General features: G+C 35.6%; 1 protein-coding gene and 1 pseudogene across 3 annotated transcripts; both read right to left on the reverse strand.

Moving 5' to 3' along the window:
• Positions 1–2,473: 2,473 nt before the first annotated feature.
• LOC137709453 (xanthohumol 4-O-methyltransferase-like) lies at positions 2,474–4,293 on the reverse strand (annotated as a pseudogene).
• Positions 4,294–14,525: 10,232 nt separating this feature from the next.
• Positions 14,526–18,759, reverse strand: LOC137709353 (uncharacterized). 3 transcript variants are annotated; one of them, XM_068448439.1, is made up of 10 exons: positions 18,597–18,759; positions 17,333–17,435; positions 16,886–16,986; positions 16,624–16,692; positions 16,178–16,293; positions 16,000–16,054; positions 15,785–15,905; positions 15,545–15,592; positions 15,313–15,407; positions 14,526–14,924 (listed from the first exon to the last, which is right to left on the reverse strand). In XM_068448439.1, exons 3-10 carry the CDS (start codon positions 16,976–16,978, stop codon positions 14,823–14,825), a joined length of 699 nt encoding a protein of 232 aa, XP_068304540.1. In that variant the 5' UTR covers positions 16,979–16,986; positions 17,333–17,435; positions 18,597–18,759; the 3' UTR covers positions 14,526–14,822. The 3 variants fall into 3 exon arrangements, with proteins under 3 accessions (XP_068304540.1, XP_068304541.1, XP_068304542.1); XM_068448440.1 differs by having other exon boundaries at positions 16,886–16,995; XM_068448441.1 differs by lacking the exon at positions 18,597–18,759 and adding an exon at positions 17,861–18,073 and having other exon boundaries at positions 16,886–16,995.
• Between the last annotated feature and the right edge of the window lie 1,225 nt (positions 18,760–19,984).

Below are 19,984 nucleotides of genomic sequence, written 5' to 3' on the forward strand. Positions count from 1 at the left end.
TGTTCGTAAAGTATCATCATATGATTGGCTTTAGGGCACATTTCCAACACTTTTTTTCAATAGGTTTGGCCTCTTCTTTGTATCTAAATAACTGGTAATGAGGTTTACTTTCTTCTTTAATAGTTTTGGCCGCTTTTGAAGATGATCAATGACAAAAAATTAACAAGAGTATATGGAAGGTAAAAATAAGGGTGTGAATAACACTGTTTGTACCTAAATAATAATTTTACATTTGCAATAAAAAAAATCATTAGACATGGTTGTACTATAATTAAGCAAGATTATATCATCAATTTGTTGAGTATCAATAAATGACAACTTAGCACTGGTTTAGTTAGTGAGGCTGTCATGTCATACTAAAACTGTTAAGTTGTTAAGAAGTTAGTTTGTTAGAAGTGTAAGAAGGAAGCTTTAAACTAGATCTATGTGTGCATAAAATCTCTATAATTGTAAGGATCCAATTCATTAACTCTGAAATACAATTCATATAGTTTACTCTTTCTCTCTTCAGTTGTTTCTCTCCCTAATTCTTCATTCTCCTCCATTCCTCATTGTTCTTTGATTCTTTCTCAATGTAATTAATGCAATTCACTGTCACATGATTTGTTAATATTTTATGTGTTCACTACATATCATTATTATTTAGGCTTTTTAGCCAAAATGGTTCCTGAGATTGGCATAACTCCTTACTTTGGTCCTTGAGATTTGAAATCAATAGAATTGGTCTCTGAGTTTGTCCACAAACAATCATTTTAGTCCTTGGGCGAAAAATTATGTTAAATAAGGATGATAAAATTAACCTCAATTTAATAAACAATAGGTAAAAATGATTTGACAAAAATTGAGGATATTATTGTCATTTTACCCTTATTTTATGGAGATTTTTCATGGAATGACCAAAATAATTAATTGTGGACAAACTTAAAGACCAATTCTATTTATTTCAAATATCAGGGACTATTTTAGCTAAAAAGCCTATTATTTATTAATGTACTCCACGTTAGAACTAAAACTAAATATTTGCCGAAAAGAGGGAAACAACTTGTAATACACATTTAATTTTTTCCATCAAGTTGTCAAAGAATTGTAACCAATTTGAAAATAGGAGATGGATTACTCAAAAAGAAATTTATTCATTTGAAACCTTTTATTTTTTTTTTCCCGGTAACATGGAAGAAGAAAAAGAAAACACTAAGAAACAACTAATCTAGCTATAGCAACTCCAGAGCAATCATCCGAAAGAGTTTGAACTAAACAAGAAGGAGGCTCCACAAGCTCTTGAAACTCCATCTCGCTATTTAAGCCCAATTTGGCTAACCCGTCAACTACAAAATTACGCTTTATATGAACATGTTGCACATTACAACTCCAATTCTCTATAATCAAACTTCTACACTTCAAGACAAGACCATAAAGAGGAAGATTTATAAGGCTAGGTGAACCATGAAGGAGAGAGACCACCAAAGCAGAATCAGCCCCCACAATAAGATGAGGGAAATTTATAACTTTAGCTAGCTATCTTCAATCCATAAAACAAAACCCAAAGCTCAGCAAGGAGAACTTCCCCAACTACGTTTTTAGCAATAAAGCCAGTGATCCAGTTATCGTGCTAGTCTCTAATTAGTCCTCCACTTCCAATACCCCACTAGAACCGAGCCTAGCACCATCCACATTTAACTTAAAAGTCCCAGATGGAGGAGGAATCCAAGCCAAGAGAACCTGCACTCAGTTGTGTTTACTAGAGATGCTAACATTAACTTTGAGCCATTTAGTAGAATACTCCAATATGCATTTCTTTGGATCAGGAGGTTTAATAAAATTAGGACAAAATATAGCACAACACCTCCACTTCCATATGAACCATAAGGCTACAACAAAAACAAGATTCCAAGGTAACCCAAGCTCATGCGGATCATTGCATTTTAAATTTGCCTCCACTCAACTAAGGAAGGAATCAAATTGGTTCCAATAAAGATGATGTGGAACATAAGTATTTCTTCATATCCATAAAGCAACATGATAGCTTGAGAAAACATGTGACATATTCTCGACTGCAGAACCACAAATCTAGACATTTGAACCCTTTCTTAAAATGACAGATCCGTTAACGACTTACAACTAATAATTTAACTTATTAACGCTATCATGTGTGGAGAGAGGCTAAGCCCACCCCTCATTCTTAGTGTAGATAATATCGTTTGTTCAAATAAAAAAATTACAAGCTTTTTGCACCTGTTGCTAGTGTGGGTAAACTTATTTTGGTTGTAGTTAGGCTTTGCCCTCTTTTTTGGCTCATTATATTTATTTACTTGAATACTAGAGCGAAAAAAAAAGGGTTGGATATTGAGGATTTGGTTACAAATAAGTTGGATCTAATGGAAGTGCTTAAACCAGCTGGAGTCACCATGATTGAGCATCATTATATTGGCATTGCATAATAACTACAACATTTGCATCATACTGGTAATTTAGTTCACATAGGGTAGGCCTCAACAATGGATGCTATAGTTGGAATTTTGATGACTTTGTAGCGAGGGAAACCTCCTCCTTCCAATATCTTCTTCCAGTCACTCTCAGTCCTCTCCCTTCCACCTGACGCGTGTGCAATCATCAACAAATCAAAGACCAATCCTGTGTCATCCAAAATCCCTTCACCATTTGGCTCTAGAACTATATCAACAATAATGATCTTCCAACTTTTCTCTGGCATTACTTTTTGACAATTCTTCAAAATCTTGATGCAATCACTGTCACTTCAATCATGCATAACCCACTACATTAATCAAAAGTTAATTAGCTTGTCATTTCAAATTTTAACAAAGACTGCTACTATGTCTAACTAACAATGTTTCTTCACAGATAAAAAAACTACTAGATCTCCCCATTCGAGGTGACAAAAAAAATTGCAAAAAATTCATACCTATAAGCAAGGTTCTAAAAAGCGCTAGTCAAGAGGCGAGTAGGAACCTATCACCTAGACATCTAAGGGGGGTGTAGGTGGTTTTTTTTTTAAATTTTAATTACATTTATTATACAACATATAAATAAATGTCTACTTATACTTAAAAAAATACATAATTGTATTGGAATACATGAATTGCAAAATATAATAACATATAAATTATAAAGTATTAGAACAAATTGAAAATGTGAAGAACAATATATAATGAGTGTTCATCCAAATATTTAACAAGTTTTTTTTATAATTTATTGAAAGAATAAAATATAAAGTGAAAGTTATCTATTTTCTGCTAAGTGAGCTCGCGGATTAAGTAGGCACCTAAGCAGATCTAGACACTATTTCTTAATTTTCAATCTAAGAATTAATTGCAATGGTAGACAACATTCTAACGCCTATGCAATGCCTAAACAACGCTGGACGGAAAATTTTAGAACAATGCCCACAAGGCTACAATCATCATATACCGGCTAATGACCCCCAACTTCTTTATTATAAATTAATAAAATGGATAACTTGAATGTAAAAGATTCTGGTGACTTACCTTCATGAAAACTGCATCAGCATTTGGAATATTGCCCTCAAACATATCACCACCTACATGTGACACACCATGTTACATCGGCGCCATGGCTACGACATGCGGCAGATCAAAATTGAAACCCTTGAATTGGGATAGGCCTTGACAATCTCAGCCACTGCACCTCCAGTCCCACCACCTACATCCACTAACGATCCTATACTATCAAACCCATGTTCATAACCTGTGAGTATTGCCTTCATCACAACCCTAGCCGTACAGGCCATGCCACCATTGAATAATTTGTTGAACTCCGGATTTTGAGACGCGTAGTCCCAAATCTCAAGCCCATGGGCCATCTTAAAGGCACATGGACCTCCTCCTTTGATGCATCGAAATAGTGCCAGGGAGCCATTAGGCAAGTGTGATTCTCCATCACAAGCATTGGAGCTAGGCTCGGCTCAGCTCAGCATCATATAGCAACCATCTTGATGAGTGTGTCAACCCATAGATAGGTTCCCCGGCATCGGATGGGTGATGAACAGTGAATATATTTCGGCGGACAAGAAGTCTCATGATGCGTGTGAGGTATGTGATTGCTGGGGAGGGTGCTATGCATGAGGCTAATTGGGACAAAGTGATCATAGGCTTTGAGTTTGAGGCACCAGCACTAGGACAATGGGAGTGTATGATATCGGCTATGCGTAGCTCCACAACGCATTTTTAAGGCCATGGAATCAGCAAAACCAAACATGTACTTCCATTTATCTGCTTGGCCTCTTAGGCTTGCCTCAACTTCTGTTGCTTCCTGCATTTCCATCTATAGAGTACTTTTGAAAGATGTGCTAATTACATGAGTTATATAAAGAAGGGAAACATATATTATATAATCTTATCAATAATGTTGAAACATTTTGGTAAAGTGTAATACTCAATTGGTGGAGTAGGTAGTGATTAAAGTTGAAGAAATCAACTTTTGGCAATGTGTAGGTGTGTAGAATCTTCTAATGCACAATCATTAAGCAGCACATAAATTTACTGCTATTTGTATTTTAAATAAAATAATGAGATCATTTACACTAAATTCATCCTCACTAGATTTAAATGTATGTACAAAAAACGACTACACTGCTCTAATCAATATGACAAAACCTAAGTCTACAACAAATTACTGTTTAAGATTGCACATTTAGTTTGAGTAAGTAGCTCAATTCAGAATCACATTGAGAGGTCCTGTGATTGGTTTTATAAATTTTTGGGGTAGTTCTTATATTTTTCTTGTTATGTTTTAATCATAGGGGTGGTCCTTATCTTTTTCTAGCTATATTTGATTTCATTCAATAAATTGGGTAAAATATTATTCAGTGATCACACTATTAAAAAGTGAAGAACATTATTACAGTTAATCCAGTATAAGATTTAATCCACTCAGTTGCGAAGCTGTCGGCAAGCCCAAGAGAGACTTCGAAGCCCCTCTAGTTCGACCAGAAACTGGAAAATATGGTGATTTTTTGGCCTTTGCTGCTGTGCAGCTTCCCCTGCACGCAGCAGGGTTTGTTTCTATAAAAAAAAAAAAAAAAAACAAACATTTATTTCGAGTAAAAGGACATCGTCTTACTGCTTCAGTAAAAAAAATTAGGGGGGACCACTGGTCCCCATTAGCCACTATCCCGTTGAGTTTTACATCTATCCCACTTTACCAAACACTACAAATATCCCTTTTCTATTTGTGCCCCAATTCCCAGCAATCACCAAAAGCCAGGCAGGATGCAGCAATACCCCCAACCCATTCCCGTTGGATTCCATCCGGATTCAAATGGTAGGAATCCTAGGAATTCTCACATCCTAATCGTTCATTGTATATCGTGCGGTTAAAACTTATTTTGAATTTTTTTATATAAAATTAAACATAAATAATATCTAACGAAAACTGACCGCATAATATATGATGAATGGTTAGAATGTGAGAATCCTTAAGATCCTCATAAAGAGAATCCTCATCCTCATCCATGGGTCCTTCTATTCCAGCCACCACACCAGCTTCCATTTAAGTCGCCACGCCATCCTTCCCAATTTTAGGTAAATTTTAAATTTTGTAAATTTATAATATTTCAAACCCTAATTAATCATTTAATACGAATTTTTGTTCAATTAGTATAGAATCAAAGGGTAACACATTAATATGGTTATTGGTTATTGATTATTGATTATTGGTATGAATCTATGATTATTGATGAATGAAATTATTGTCTAGGACCAAAATTGAATTCTTGGTTATTGATTGATTAATTGAATTATTGAATAATGTATACAATTATTCATATTAATTAGTTGAATTGAATTTTTTTTTTATTGAATAATTTGTATGATTGGTATTGATTAATTGAATTTGGGTTTAATTAGTTATTAGTCATATTAATATAGTCTACTCAAGGATTAAGTGTCACACCCAATCCCAAAATATGTCCAGGATCGACACGTGGCGTCACTAGTATGTGTGTGACAACTCGTCCCTACTTTTACAATTTTGTAAATTTTAAAATAGTGATTTTACGAAAATACCCCAAGAGCCAAAGATTTTGACTTTCGTTGACCATCGATTAGAAAGATGTATGACTCATTCTTTTAGCATATCCTCATAGTACTCGTTACTACAAGCAAATAGGCGGAAGCTGTTCGTGGGTCCGGATTATAATGGTATAGTTACGAACGTTTGAAATTTGTTATTTAAAGTTTAGTTAAATAAATTGAACTCCCATCTTGTGGGAAAGAGGCCCAATTAGATTGTTAAGTGACCAATCAGAAATTTAAGGGAAAATGGAAGGACCAATCAAGTGTGAGAAGTTAGCAGCCAATTAGGAGAGAGAAGCATCCATCCCCATATCGTCAACTCGTGCACACCATTTTTCAGGCGTTTTACATCCATCCTTCACCTGCAACTTCTTCCACCATTTTCCCTCTACCATTTCCACCCAAGAACAAGACCCAACAAGTTGCAGGGGCGTCGGAACACCGAGGAATGAGAATCGAAGTTCACCCATTCTAGGGTTTCCGACGGGTGCGAGCCGATTTGGGGCCTTTCCTGTCCAAATTGGACTTGGTCACATGTATAAAACTTGCTCTACTCGTTGACATCTTCATTCCTGTGAAATTTAGTAATTTTTAGAATCGTTGAATTTTCTGGCGATTCGGGGTGGCCGACCACCACGTGCGGCGGCGAGCGCGTCGAGATCGCACCTGCCCATCCTAGGCTAATTTGGATGCCCTGATTCCATATGTGAAGTCCGATTAACGAAATTCCATTGTTTGGGTACAATTTCGCTAAGGTCCGCCACTTGGTCATTATTTGAATTGACGATCTGACCGTTGGATCATCACCTAACTTTAGTAGGTTATTATTCATAATATTTGAAGACCTTGGGAACTTACAGATCAAGAATCCGACGTACAAATCTTCCTAAATTGGATTCGTAAATTCGTAAAATAAAATATTGACCACCACTTGAATTGTGATTGGCGGAGATTCGACCGTTGGATCGTTCCGAAACTTGAGAATGTTGTTCTAAGAGCTTATTGAAACTCTTGAGAAGTTACGGATTGGAAATCTGAGGTACGAATCTTTCGGATCGAGTTACGTAGGGTTGAGGACCCTACCGTCGACCTTTGACCGACGGTTGACTTTTGATCAATGGGTTTCAAATCATTCTAGAACATCATTGGTGATGTATTTTATGTAAGTTACATATTCTATTGATAAGAATTCTGAGATGTGCTTTGATAATTGTTTTAGGCGCCGATCGTTCGAGACATCTCGATATTCGTGCTAGGGAGTTATAGCACGGACTCCAGGTGAAAGGATATTTTCCTTTTTTTAGTGTGTGTGTGTGTGTGTGTGTGTGTAAATATATATGATTGATAGTTTCTACAAATACTTTTGAATTGATTTATGCATGTTATGCCACGTTTTACTTGAATTTAAAATATTGCCATGGTGGTTGAGATTTATACTTGATCATGGCATATTCATATGCATTTTACCTGCTCATAAATATTTTGTTGTTGTGAAATGCTAAATAATTCTACGGGACACACAAGTAAGTATAGGTGAGTTTTTTATGTTGTTTGGAATGTTTTAGTTATGGCATGCATATTTTCATATAGTTTACTCATCATTGCTGCACCGGTGTTAATGCTCGCCCCGGACCAGGGCTAGTCCTTCACGTGATGTTCACCTCGCACTCCATGCTCGCCTCGGGCCAGGTCTTGTCGTATAAGTCACGTTAGGCGATTCCGACTCGTAGGTGATTCGCTTAGCGCTAGTCTTCACGTGATTGTAACACTAGAGCGTATATTATTACACCTAATCCTGTCGTACAGGTCACATTAGGTGACTCCGACTTGCGTGCTAGTATAGATTTTTGATCACATGATTATATTTATATTGCTGATGAGATACCGTGTTGTGGCATACTTCTAGATTTACTATTGGGATGCATTTGATTTCGTACTTATATGTAGGATGATTTTCTGGAAACTATACTTATTTTACGGCGAGGGGTTACAATGTTTTCAGAAAGGTTTTTATAAAACAAAATTTTCAAGCCCACTCACCCTTGTTTTTCGCCCCTCCAGGTTTTAGCAGCTAAGCTACCCTATCGACAAGGATTCTTGCAAATCTCAGTATAGGTGGCTACCTTTAAGGGTATAATCCTTATTCTATCTTATTGTACTTTACTTATGCTCTAACATCACGAGTGAAATGGGTTCATTTCTGCTCACCGCACACTCTTATATTTAAGCACTTTTAGATTTAAATTTATTCACATTTTCACATCACTACACCTTATGACTTCGTCATCTTCCCGGTGTCAGCCAACATAGCTCGATTCGGAGTTCAGGTGAACGTTCCGGGTCGAGATGTGTCAACTTGTACATCTAACATGCCTTGCCTTCAATAAGAAACCATTTGTAATTCACTATTTAATTTAATTTTGTCTTTCCGATAAGAAACCACAATTACCGATATCCACCAGCCAATTCTATTCATTCACAGCCAAAATTCCACAACCCTTATTTAGCAACCTAATCGATTACTACTAAAATTACTGAAAACGGGACTCAGAAATTTCCAAATGCGATATCTGAAACCCACATTCACTTGCGTACATATTTTTATTATATACACTAGGTTGGAGTGCAAAAGACATTTTCAAAGTGCTAAATACACTACTTTTAATCAAACTATTAATCTTTACCTTAATTATGATTTTTCGTCGGAAATTGTTATTGGCACTCCAAAAATCTCATTCTATACTCTAAATTTTCTATATTAAGAAAGAAAAATACACTTGTGAGGAGTGTAGAATGAAATTTTTGAAGTGCCAATAATACTTTCCTTTTTCGTCAAGTTACTAATCTCTTCCTTTTTTTTTTGGTGGTTTTCTTCGAGTTATCAAAAGTAATGCCGCCAAGCTGTAATAACATTAAATTCTAACTCTAATATACTTTTGTTAGTCATGGAGATAATTAATTATTAATGAACCATGCGAAAATTGATTGCACTTCACCATATTTTTCTTGACATTACTTTGTCAGAGCAATCGATCAATTATTGGGTTTACACAGGATGATCATATGAATATATGATATATATCTTCTTCATGTAAATGGTAAAAAACTCTCGAACTTACTGAGCATAATTGGAACGAACAATTGAAACAAACAATTAATTTCTAAATACTCACATCCAAGAAAGAAAACAACAAAAGAAAAATAGAATGATTACCAACTCAGATAGTTGAAATTATCAGCATTAAGTGAATTATGCAAACAAATGATAAGTATACTGAAAATCTAAAAGAAATAACAAAATTCATCATAATCTGAGAGAGAGAGAGAGAGAGATGAAAAAAAAAGAGAATTGAAGAATTGCATACCTCATGATTTTGGAGAGAAAGAAACGTAAAAAGGGGGGGAGAGAGAGAGAGAGCATGACAAATGATATAGAGATATTTGTGGGGAAATGAATCCTTTCCAGATCTATTCCTCTTAATCCATGAAATTAAAAAATTCATGTCATTAAAAATTGATCCAACGGTTGAAGTTATTATAATTTTTAAAGTAAACCTCTATTTGTTGCCGTTTGATCAAATTTTAATGGTACGGATTCCTTGATATGTAGATTAGGAAAAAAGGATCAGAGGATCCTTTTCCATTTGTGGGGATTCCTCCCCTCCCTTCCTCCCCCCGTTTTATTCTTTCTCCACCGACTTCCCCCCTTCTCAATTCCTCCTCCCTTTTTCCCTTCTTTCTTTTATTTATTATCTATTTATTTATATATATTCTGTCTATTATTATTAAACTTACCCTTTATTCTTAAAATTATTAAAATATCCTTGACTTAGTGTTTCGTAACTTTCTCATTCTAATTCTAATTCTTGTTCAACTATACATGTTCCGACTACGAAGTCAACACAAATACACACATACCACTAGGGTAATTTTTCACATTGAGAATTTAAAATACTATACTTCATGAACGGGTTGTTACAACAAAAGTCAACATTTACCCTTTTATTGACATTTTGGTCATTTCACATTTTACAAAAATTTAATATATTAAAATTCAGGACGGGTTGCAACATTAAGAGTCTAAGAATTTTCTTTTTCCATTATACAGTTACTTAATGGAATGATTGTCACGCCCCGATCCTGACATACGTCCAGGGTCGACATGTGACATCACCAAATATTCGTATATCTCACATACCCCATCTCCGGGATATGGCAAATCATAATTCGAGAATCAATTTGCAAAGAAATTTTTCGTTTACCTTATGGCTGCATCTAATCTCATCGTTAGACTGCCTACGTACCCTTAATAGGGATCAAGTCATTCGTAGTTCACTTATCACAAAATCAGACGTTTATTCCACTAAGTTCAAGCAGAAAAGCATAGCATTCCTCAATCATTTATTATAACCTGACAACATGTAATTCCTGTACTCAGGCTACATAACCAATCCCCATGAAAACATGATTTCTCTCCCATCCAACATATAAATCATTATGTCTCATCATGATATCGCAATTCACAACACACATCATATTTAAGAGCCGACGAAACACAAAACCATTCTCTAGCCGTATTTATTAATTAATTTGATCAAAGTAATAACAATCATTCCCATATCTTCTAAATTCATAACTTATGAAATCATAATCGAATCATAGAAAATCCCGAAGGAGTCACTCAGACATCTAACATCTTTTCTAACTCAATTCACAAGACTCTCGAAACCATTGACACAATATATATATATATATATATATATATATATATATATATATATAACTAAGGCTAGAGTGACACAATTAGGCCAAGCCTACTTCTCCAAACAATGGGATTTTAGGCCACTCCACGAAATTCAACAACCTCGGGTTCCGGACCATTCAACGGAACCAAACCAAATATGATCGCCTAAAAATGTATCATGTACAACTAATCCTCTTCACCTCTAGAATGCGTATGGTCCCTCATCGCGGATATACCAAGCAGGACCATAGGCATAAACTCATTGTGTAGGCAGTGATCACCCATCGCGAGTATACCAAGCATGATCACCTCTGAATACATATGGTCCCCCCATCACAGATATACCAAGCAGGACCATCCATGCACCACAACTACGTGGTGCAATCTCATCATGACACATTACACATAATTATACGCATACATGCTATCGATTACACATATTGACCAGCATCAAGTCAGATGGAACACAACACAATGAATTCCCTCAATTACTATTTCTACTAAAAATCTAATAAAGTACCTAACTCATCTCTTGCCTTCCATCTCCATCTCATGCTAGGTAGAATGCCAAGTTCAAATAGATATACAGTTGGTAATCATATCCAAATAATTATCAACCAATACTTAAATCCCATAATTGTCATAACATTCATCATAATTATCAATCACATTATTAAAAAGATAATTAAACACATATATGTCCCAAACATCATCAGTGCACAAGCCAAATCCTATTTAATAAGCATAGGTCTATGGCTAAATATATAAAAATCACATTTCAAAAGAAATCATATTCATAAGACCAATTATTAATCACAATTGATACCAATATAAGAAATTAAGATAGTAATCATGTCTCATATATTCAAGTCGCTATCGAACCAATATAGGCCCACTAGATTTACACTAGTAATACCCTAAGGTCCGTAAACCATATCTACAACAGCATACTAAAATTTGGTGTCAATTCAATGGTAAGATCGTCAATTGTTAGAATATTCAAGTGGCGGACCTTATCGAAAATATACTCAACCAACTGCATTTCCTAAATCAAATGTTACATATCGGAAAATTCTACTTTTTCCGAAAATTTGACTTTTTTCAAAAATTCTCAAATTTCACAAGAATGAAGATCTCAACAAGTAGAGTAAACTTTATACCTGTGGCCAAGGCCAATTTGACCGGAAAACACCCCAAACTGGCCACGAACCGCCTGAACCCTAAGGTGCGTGTTCTTCAATTCGGCTTCCTTGGTGTTCCTACGCCCTAACCACCAGTTGGGTCTTGTTCCTAGGTCCAAGGGAAGTTGATTAAGGGTGATGGTGCATGGTGATATTCACCAGAATGACGAATCGCCATCGAGAACCCCCGGGTTCTCCGGTGGAGTTCTACCCGAATTAGACTTTAAAAACCCTTGATTTTTGGTGGAGATGGAAACAGGAAGGTAGTTGAGCAGGTTGCAGGTAAAGGAGATAAGAAAATCAGTTGAGAAATGGTAGAAATTGGCCTGAAGTTGGCCGGTTTTGAAAAATGGCTAGTGGAGTACACGGTTTCAAGAAATGGGGGAAAGAAAATGTCAACTTCCCCCTATTGGTCCTTTCTCCTCCTCCCCTAGCCAGTTCACTTAACCCAATTATATATTTGGGCCTTTTACCCTCTAGTGGAAAATTAAATAATTTTTACAACCTAAAGTTTTACAACTTCAAATGTCCGCAACTATACCGTTCTAACCCGAACTCGCAAACGGCTTTCGCCTAAGCGCTTGTGGCCGCGAGACCTATTTGAAAACATTACTTACAACCTCGAAAGGTCAACGAGTAAATAATAATTTTTCAAACTTCACTCTTCGTAACTAGTTTAATTGAAATCTAATTTTAAATAAATTAATATAAATTCTCGAAAAAAGAATATAAAATTTCAATAATACAAATACGTAGATTATAACAGTGAAATCCGGGAACGGGATTTCACAATGATAATATAAGAAATAGTGCTTAAATTCTCCTTCAAATAGTCCAAGTTGTCATCCTTCTCCTTCAAATATTCCAAGTAGTCATCCTTCTCCTTCAAATATTCCAAGTAGTCATCCCTCAAATATTCCAGATAGTTCACAAAAAAGTGAGGTCACTGAGTTGAATGAAATATTGGCTAATCTTCATGCAGACCCTAGATATAGACGTCAAATACTTGATTCCACCTAATAATCGTGAAGCAATTCATAAATACTATCTCCAAAATGATCCTTGTCAACCTAAAGACCACATCATGCCAAGAAAAGCTAGCAACAATCGATGTTTTACCATCGGTTTGTTTGATAATTTTAAGTGGTTGGATTATATTATAATAAAAGTTGTTGCATTTTGTCGTTATTGCTATCTTTTCAAATGTGCTTTTGATAAAGCGGGTATTACTGGAAGTGGTGTCTTCACTGAGAAATGGTTTACAAATTGGAAGAAATGACTTGAAAATTTTCTAGTTCATGAGGGAGGTGTTGGAAGTCTTCATAATAAATCTTTACAACAAGTTAGAGATTTGAGGACACAAAAGTAACACATTAAAACCTTTGTGATTAAGTAAATCAATGAAACTCACATTAGTTATCACACTTTATTAAGTGGAGCACTTGATTGCACAAGATGGTTGTTGCGACAAGGTATGCTTTTTCATAGGCATGATGAATCGTTGAAATCAAGCAATATGGGTACTAATGTGAAGCTTCAGTGGAGAGCTTTTTTTGCTGCGGAAATTGTGAAAACACCATTGCGTAACAAAATGGGAGATCAATGGATGAGTGATAGCATTATTGTTTACATTGAGAGAGATGTATTTGCTTTTATTGATAATGAGCCTAATATGCGATATTTTCATGACATTAAACCTGTCGGCAACAATTGTAATTTGTTTGTATTGATAAATTAGGAAAGACATTACTATATAAAACGATTTAGTTGTTGCCATTTTTCTTAACCTTGCACTTTTTAAGTTCGCCCCTCCCTCTAACAATGCCTGGTTTCGCCACTAAACCCACTCCCCCACCCCCCCCCCCCTCTTAATCTAGATACTATCGTTTGGTAAAAAAAAAAAAAAAAAAAAAGAAGGTTTGTCAACTCTTTTTTAAACATATCATTCATTCTCATTTTTCATTTCTTTTTTATGCTAACTATAATTATATTTTTTTAGGCTATATGACAGTTGGTTTTCTTGTAATATTAAAAATTGATGCAAACATCAAATTAAGAGAACATTTTAGATAAAACTCAATAGGTCCTCAATCTAAAGAGACTTCAGCATAACATAAAAGGCCGACTTAGTCAAACTAATTGTCATTGTACCAGGACTTAAGGGCGAGACAGGTTCGAAAATAAGTAAAAGAACGCATCCAAGTCTTGAAATCATCCGTATCCAAATCCAGGAGACACTCCAAATCCATTATGTCTCTTAGTATATTTAGACTTCTAGAAAAATGCGTGTTCCATCTGTACATTGTTATAACACGAGCCTCTAGAAATTAAATTATGCAGTATTAGGTTTTAGCTGTCTTGAATATTCTTGTCTCTCTTACTATGTTTGATTTATTTTAGGTGTGCAAAACTTTGATTCGTATATGCACTTTAATTTGCACTCTAGATGTGGGGCAAATAAAGTTTGAAAAATAACGCAATTATTACTCGGCTTGAAGCAGTCATTCATCTCTCATCATAACCATAACCCGCATATTACAATTTCTCCAACAAATAATTGTAGGTACTCAAATTGTTGCAATCTTGGTTACATCATCATTATTCATTTCTGTCTAGCAACCATTCAAAAGCATTGCCGCACAAGCATGAGGTTGTTTTCAATTGTATCAATCACACCTAATGCCTTTAAGATTACCTGTTCTTTTCATCTGCAGATGAAACCATAAGAAAGATCTTACCCTGTTTTATGGACATCAATTATATATAACGCAAACGTTTTAATTCATCGGAAATTTTTGGGAGTTCGGGTGATTTTTCAAAGGGATTTTGTACTACCTCTACAGCTAGCTACTGGTACAATAGATTATAAGCTGGTAAATCATGTATTCTCTGAGTATCTTCTAAAGACAACTCTCTTTCCAACTGTGTCCTTGTTGCTTGTAGAACCTCCTGAAGGATTGCAAGCAGAAACGAAGGGTTAGTGATTGGAGAGCTGACCAGAAGAAACAAGCCAATTTGACCTAAGTTAAACTAGAAGCTGTGATGCAGTGAACGTTCAACTCTAATAGTTAAGAGTGAAATTATCAAGATGTGTCTTCAAAGATAAAGATAAGAAACAAGTGAACAAATATAAACCATCCTTAACTTACGAACGCATTGAAAAATAAATAGATGAGTTGTGCGCGTTTTGGGATAGTGGAAGGATATCTTGTCAAGAAGTTATTACAAACGAGGAGAATATGTGGAATTTGAAGGCATGATTTCTGAGGACTTCGAACATTAGGAAATTGTGTGCGTGTGCTTGTGTCAATGTGCATGTGTAGAGCGAGAGAGTTACATTAAACTGCATGTAGGACGCATGCATTGCGAGCCACTGAGCATCAACCATTTCAAAAGCTATACAGTACAGTACATCAAAGGCGGCTTCATCTTCTGCAAGCAAATCATAATTCATGAGGGTCGTCAGTAACCTGCGTTGTTTTTTTAGCTGTTCTCTAACTCTTAAGACGTTTGATCTGTAACCAAACAGAAGACATTTGAGCATAACCTTGTCTGAGATGTACATTTACCTCCTAATAGTTTCACGAAATTTATTCCTGGAAGACACCTTGGTTTTTCTGCAAAGTAGATGAGGAGACGAGGAAGATTCAAGAACAATTAGCTTTCCTTTTGTAAATTTTTGTGTGAAACAGATGGTAGAGATATTGAAACTATCGCTTCAAGAAAGAAGCTGATTTCAATTCAATGTGAGAGTTAAACATGATAGGAAAAGCTATACATGGTATAGATATTAGAACTTCTTTACAAACCTGAGCAAAGATCCAGCATTTTGATCAACATAAATGATATATTTATGCCAGCAACAGCAAATGGGTATTCCCAAGTTGCTCGATTCCCGTCTCGCTTGAACAATAACCTACGGAAAGATGCCTTCATTTTGAATTTATATGATTAGTGAGCTAAAGACACAGAAAAAGAAGATATGATTATTTGCAGCAGCTACACAACAGTCAAGAAGGCATACTGGATAAATCCTGGCGAAAAAAAGCAAGTTCTCGAGGGAGATAAAACCGCAGCCCCTGAAGAGAGCATTTCACTATAAGAGAATAAACTGTGGAATTGCAATATTACAGTCTAGTAAGATGAAGTATTTCAATTTCACACTGTCAGACAAACTTTGTGTCAATTGGACAAAATGGTACCTGAAGTCAGTAGAGGGGTTAGAACCTTGCCAACCCATCTCTTTCCATTGCTCGGAGATCAGACCTCGCAGAGCAACATCTGGAAAGGCAGCATGCCACAATGCTTTCAAGGCTTCCTGAAGTTAAATGGAAAAACAGTCTTATTCAATGATATAGAACCAAATAGCTAATGAAAAGGGGTTTAGGCTTCCTGAAGCATACTGGTAACAAGACAAGATTTAAATCCTGTACTTCAATAGAAGTTTCGGCATGAAAAAACTAAATTGCAATCAAATGGTGTAGTCATAATAGCAAGTTGTTTCTCTAGCAGACACAAATCACAGATAATGAAATAAACAATGAACGATCATCAAAATCTATCGTAACTTATTTTAACCAAATTAAACCAAGAAAAATGGACCAGAGTAAAAATAAGAAAATGTTTTGAACCAGCATGAAGAATATACTTGATGGTCAGGGCGATTCTCGTCAAAAGGTACTTGTAGTCGTGCTTGAAGCCTCAAAAGTCTCTGTTCCTGTACATAGAAGTTATATTGGAAGTCCAGTAAAGTGGATAACAGCAAAGTACATAACTTCAAGAACCTAAAACTGACCAAAGATAGAATTGTATGCTTAAGTCTTCAGAAATTCCAAGAAAACTCTACGGCAGTTTAACATATAACTATACAAGTTTTTAGGAATTGGCAGGAGAACACCACAACTGTATACCTGAAGAGGACTCAAAGAGTAGTCATCTGGCTTCTCATTACGTTTGTTACTTGAGCGGGTAAATAGTCCTGTCCATGATCGTGGTCCAACCATAGCATTAACTACAATGACTAAAAACTAGTTAGTGATAAGAAATTTTGTGAACGTAATAGGATCACAGGTGCACATTTTATTATAAACTTTTGGTAGTTTAACAAGAACATGATCAGTGCAGCACTGGTCCCAGTGTATACAAGCGATATTACAATTTGAGAGAGATTTTCTTCAAGCCGTCAAAATGCATCCGATATAACAGATGAAATGTGTGCACGAACTAAAGGTGTTCTGTTCCTTATTTCCAAGTAAATGCCGTCACCATAATTATTGAGAGAAAAATACAGGGGACACAACGTTCTTTTGTTGGGAGCACAAAAGATAAATTGAATGGAAGAGAAATACTCTACTCACTAAAACATTGAGCTAACTGCGGTTTGACATGAGTTGAATTGTGTGGCCATTCCAACTCTTCATCGCACTTTTTCCGTCTTCTATAATTTTCATCCTCATCAACCTACATTTGGTGGCATTTCAATACTTATAAATTGTTGCGGATAACACACGATAGCATAGAAAAGGTTTCAAATTATGGACCGATCCATTTACCACTAGTCTAATTCCATAACATCAAACGTTTAGAAGCTAACGTAGAATGTAGAGCACACAGACAAAAAGCAAATTCTAACTCCTTACTAAAGTGTGGCAAACACAACACAAAAATAAGAGCCTTCAACTGATACAAACACTTTCTGAGGAAAAGTAAAACAAAGTAGCAGATGTCTCTAGCATCAAATTGTAAAAGATGAATTCAGATTACCAGCAAGTCTATCATGAATCATTAGAAGGCTCTAAGTAAATATCAATGAGAAAAATTCAGGTAACACAAATCTTCGGTACACAAACAGAATACAAGAGAGATGGGACTAATTAAGAGCTTACTTTGCGAAGGGAAGAGCAAGAAGGAAAGCATTGTATACGCTTCTTTAATCTCATGAGGAGGCCAATATCCAGAGAGAGGAAGAGAAAGAGAGCATCTTCCACCCTCCTTAACCGAAAGCAAAAAGGCGAAAAACAAAAAGGATTGGGAAAAGAAATTTGTGGCAAAGGCAAAATGATTGCACCCAACAACTCATGCTCAGTATTCTCCTATAAATCAACCTCGCCCTTTCTTTTTTTTTTTTAAGAAAACCTCGACAGTACAATGAAAACTTTATTGATATCGAAAAAAATTACACCTAGTCAGAAAGATATAAACCAAATTCCTCGTAATATAAAAAAAAAAAAAAAATACATCAACAAGAAAAGAGATATAAACCTTACCCCAATAATTCACCCTCACAATTATCCAACTTTTCCTTCTTTTTTTTTCCCCACCCCAAATCACCAAGGAAAGACACAGAAAGTCAAGGAATGAAATAATGGCATAATTGCATGGTGCCCCAAAAGCTATGAAGATGGGAACTTTTTACAGGGAAAAGATTAATTGCACAATTAAAGGGCTTCCTTTTTCATCATTTATGATCAAATATTGAAACTTTTCTGAATAGGTGAGGTGGGGACCCAAGCACTCATGGTATTGACAGACAAGACAAATATTGCATTGCAACATACAATACAGAGAGAGAGAGAGAGAGAGAGAGAGAGAGAGAGAGAGAGAGAGAGAGAGAGAGAGTACCTGCTATGGCATCTGAGGAGACATGTTGGCGGTGGAGGTTCTATTAAAGATGATGGTGTCACGGCGGGGCCCACTGGAAGAAAGTGGTGGTGGTGGTGGTGGGAGCAGGAACGATACAGAAGGAAGAGGAGGAGGAAGAAGAATGACATTATCCCTTTTTTGCTTTTTTAGAATCAACAGTTTTGCATTTTCAAAAAAAAGCATTGTTTTGTTTTGGGAAGTTTTGTCTCAATCTGTAAGTGGCACTCAAACCGGTCAATTTCCTGCATACCAGCCTAGATATTAGCTCTTCCTCCGGTGCTTCTCTTTTGGCCTTGGCGGGTTTGTTCTGTTCCTTGTGGCCTCGCACGAGCCAAAATATGTTACTCTGAGAAGGGTTTATATGTACCAACCAACATTATTCCGCTCAGATAAATAAATGACGGTATGAACTATATATATAGGAGGCTTTTAAGGGAATGAAGTAGTTGTGGGGCCTATCACATCGGACTTTAACTATTTAAATCGTTTATTTTTCAAGTTAGACTTCATAAATCATCCTTCAAAATATTAACCAAATTAAAAATATTTGAGACATCTAATTGAGTTTAAAGAAATTGACGAACACTTTATTCTACAAGAAACAATGAAATTTTATTGTAATGATTAAGTAGGCAAATGGTCTCGGATTAAATTGAATTTTTACAAGGATGATCTATGAATCTAGACTTACAAAATAGACAGTTTGGATCATTGAAGTTCGACATGAAGTGAGCCCTACAACTAGTCCTCATTTTTACCCAAAAAATAAAAACCCCTTTTTATAAAGGGCTTGTATGTACATATATGTATTGAGTTTGATATCTAGTAATGGTGTAATTTTGGCCCTTGGTTTCTTTTTGGCCTTTATGGTGTGTAATTCTAATTTTTCAAATAACTCTCCAAATGAACAGGTCTATATAGGTTGTAAATCTCACATTAAATATTTATGATGAACTTGAGATGACTCAAGGATTCTAATGACGATTAATTGAACGATTCATATACGGGTAAGTTTAACCAATTTCAATTATTAGAGGTTTGTTCAGAAATAAATAAAAATAAAAACTGTAACATAGTATGGTGTGTGGTAAAAAGAAATTCAAACCCAAATTTGAGGTTTGGCCACTTCAAATTACTGACAAACTGCATAATAGTGACTATAAAAAGGCCATCACTGGAGTTATTTTCATAGTGTCCTCGTATGCTTAACAAATTTTAACTTGTTACGTACGAAATCCAGAACACTAAGGACTCTTTGTAACTCAGATAATTTGAACCCACTAAACAAAGAAAATCCAAGTCTTTTGTGATTTCGTAATATTAAACATCAGTAAACAAAACTCTTGATTACACAAAATCTCTACCTA

This window comes from Pyrus communis, chromosome 11, assembly GCF_963583255.1.
Source record: "Pyrus communis chromosome 11, drPyrComm1.1, whole genome shotgun sequence".
Lineage (NCBI taxonomy): Eukaryota > Viridiplantae > Streptophyta > Magnoliopsida > Rosales > Rosaceae > Pyrus > Pyrus communis.

What these genes read in the sequence shown, in the direction of transcription:
- LOC137709353 (XM_068448441.1), bottom strand. Translation starts at nt 17,914, where the DNA reads ATGAGATTAAAGAAGCGTATACAATGCTTTCCTTCTTGCTCTTCCCTT. An exon ending in GCAGTTAGCTCAATGTTTTA is followed by an intron (nt 16,996 to 17,332) that starts GTGAGTAGAGTA and finishes ACTAGTTTTTAG; the next exon opens with TCATTGTAGTTAATGCTATG. An exon ending in AATGCTGGATCTTTGCTCAG is followed by an intron (nt 15,593 to 15,784) that starts GTTTGTAAAGAA and finishes TCTACTTTGCAG; the next exon opens with AAAAACCAAGGTGTCTTCCA.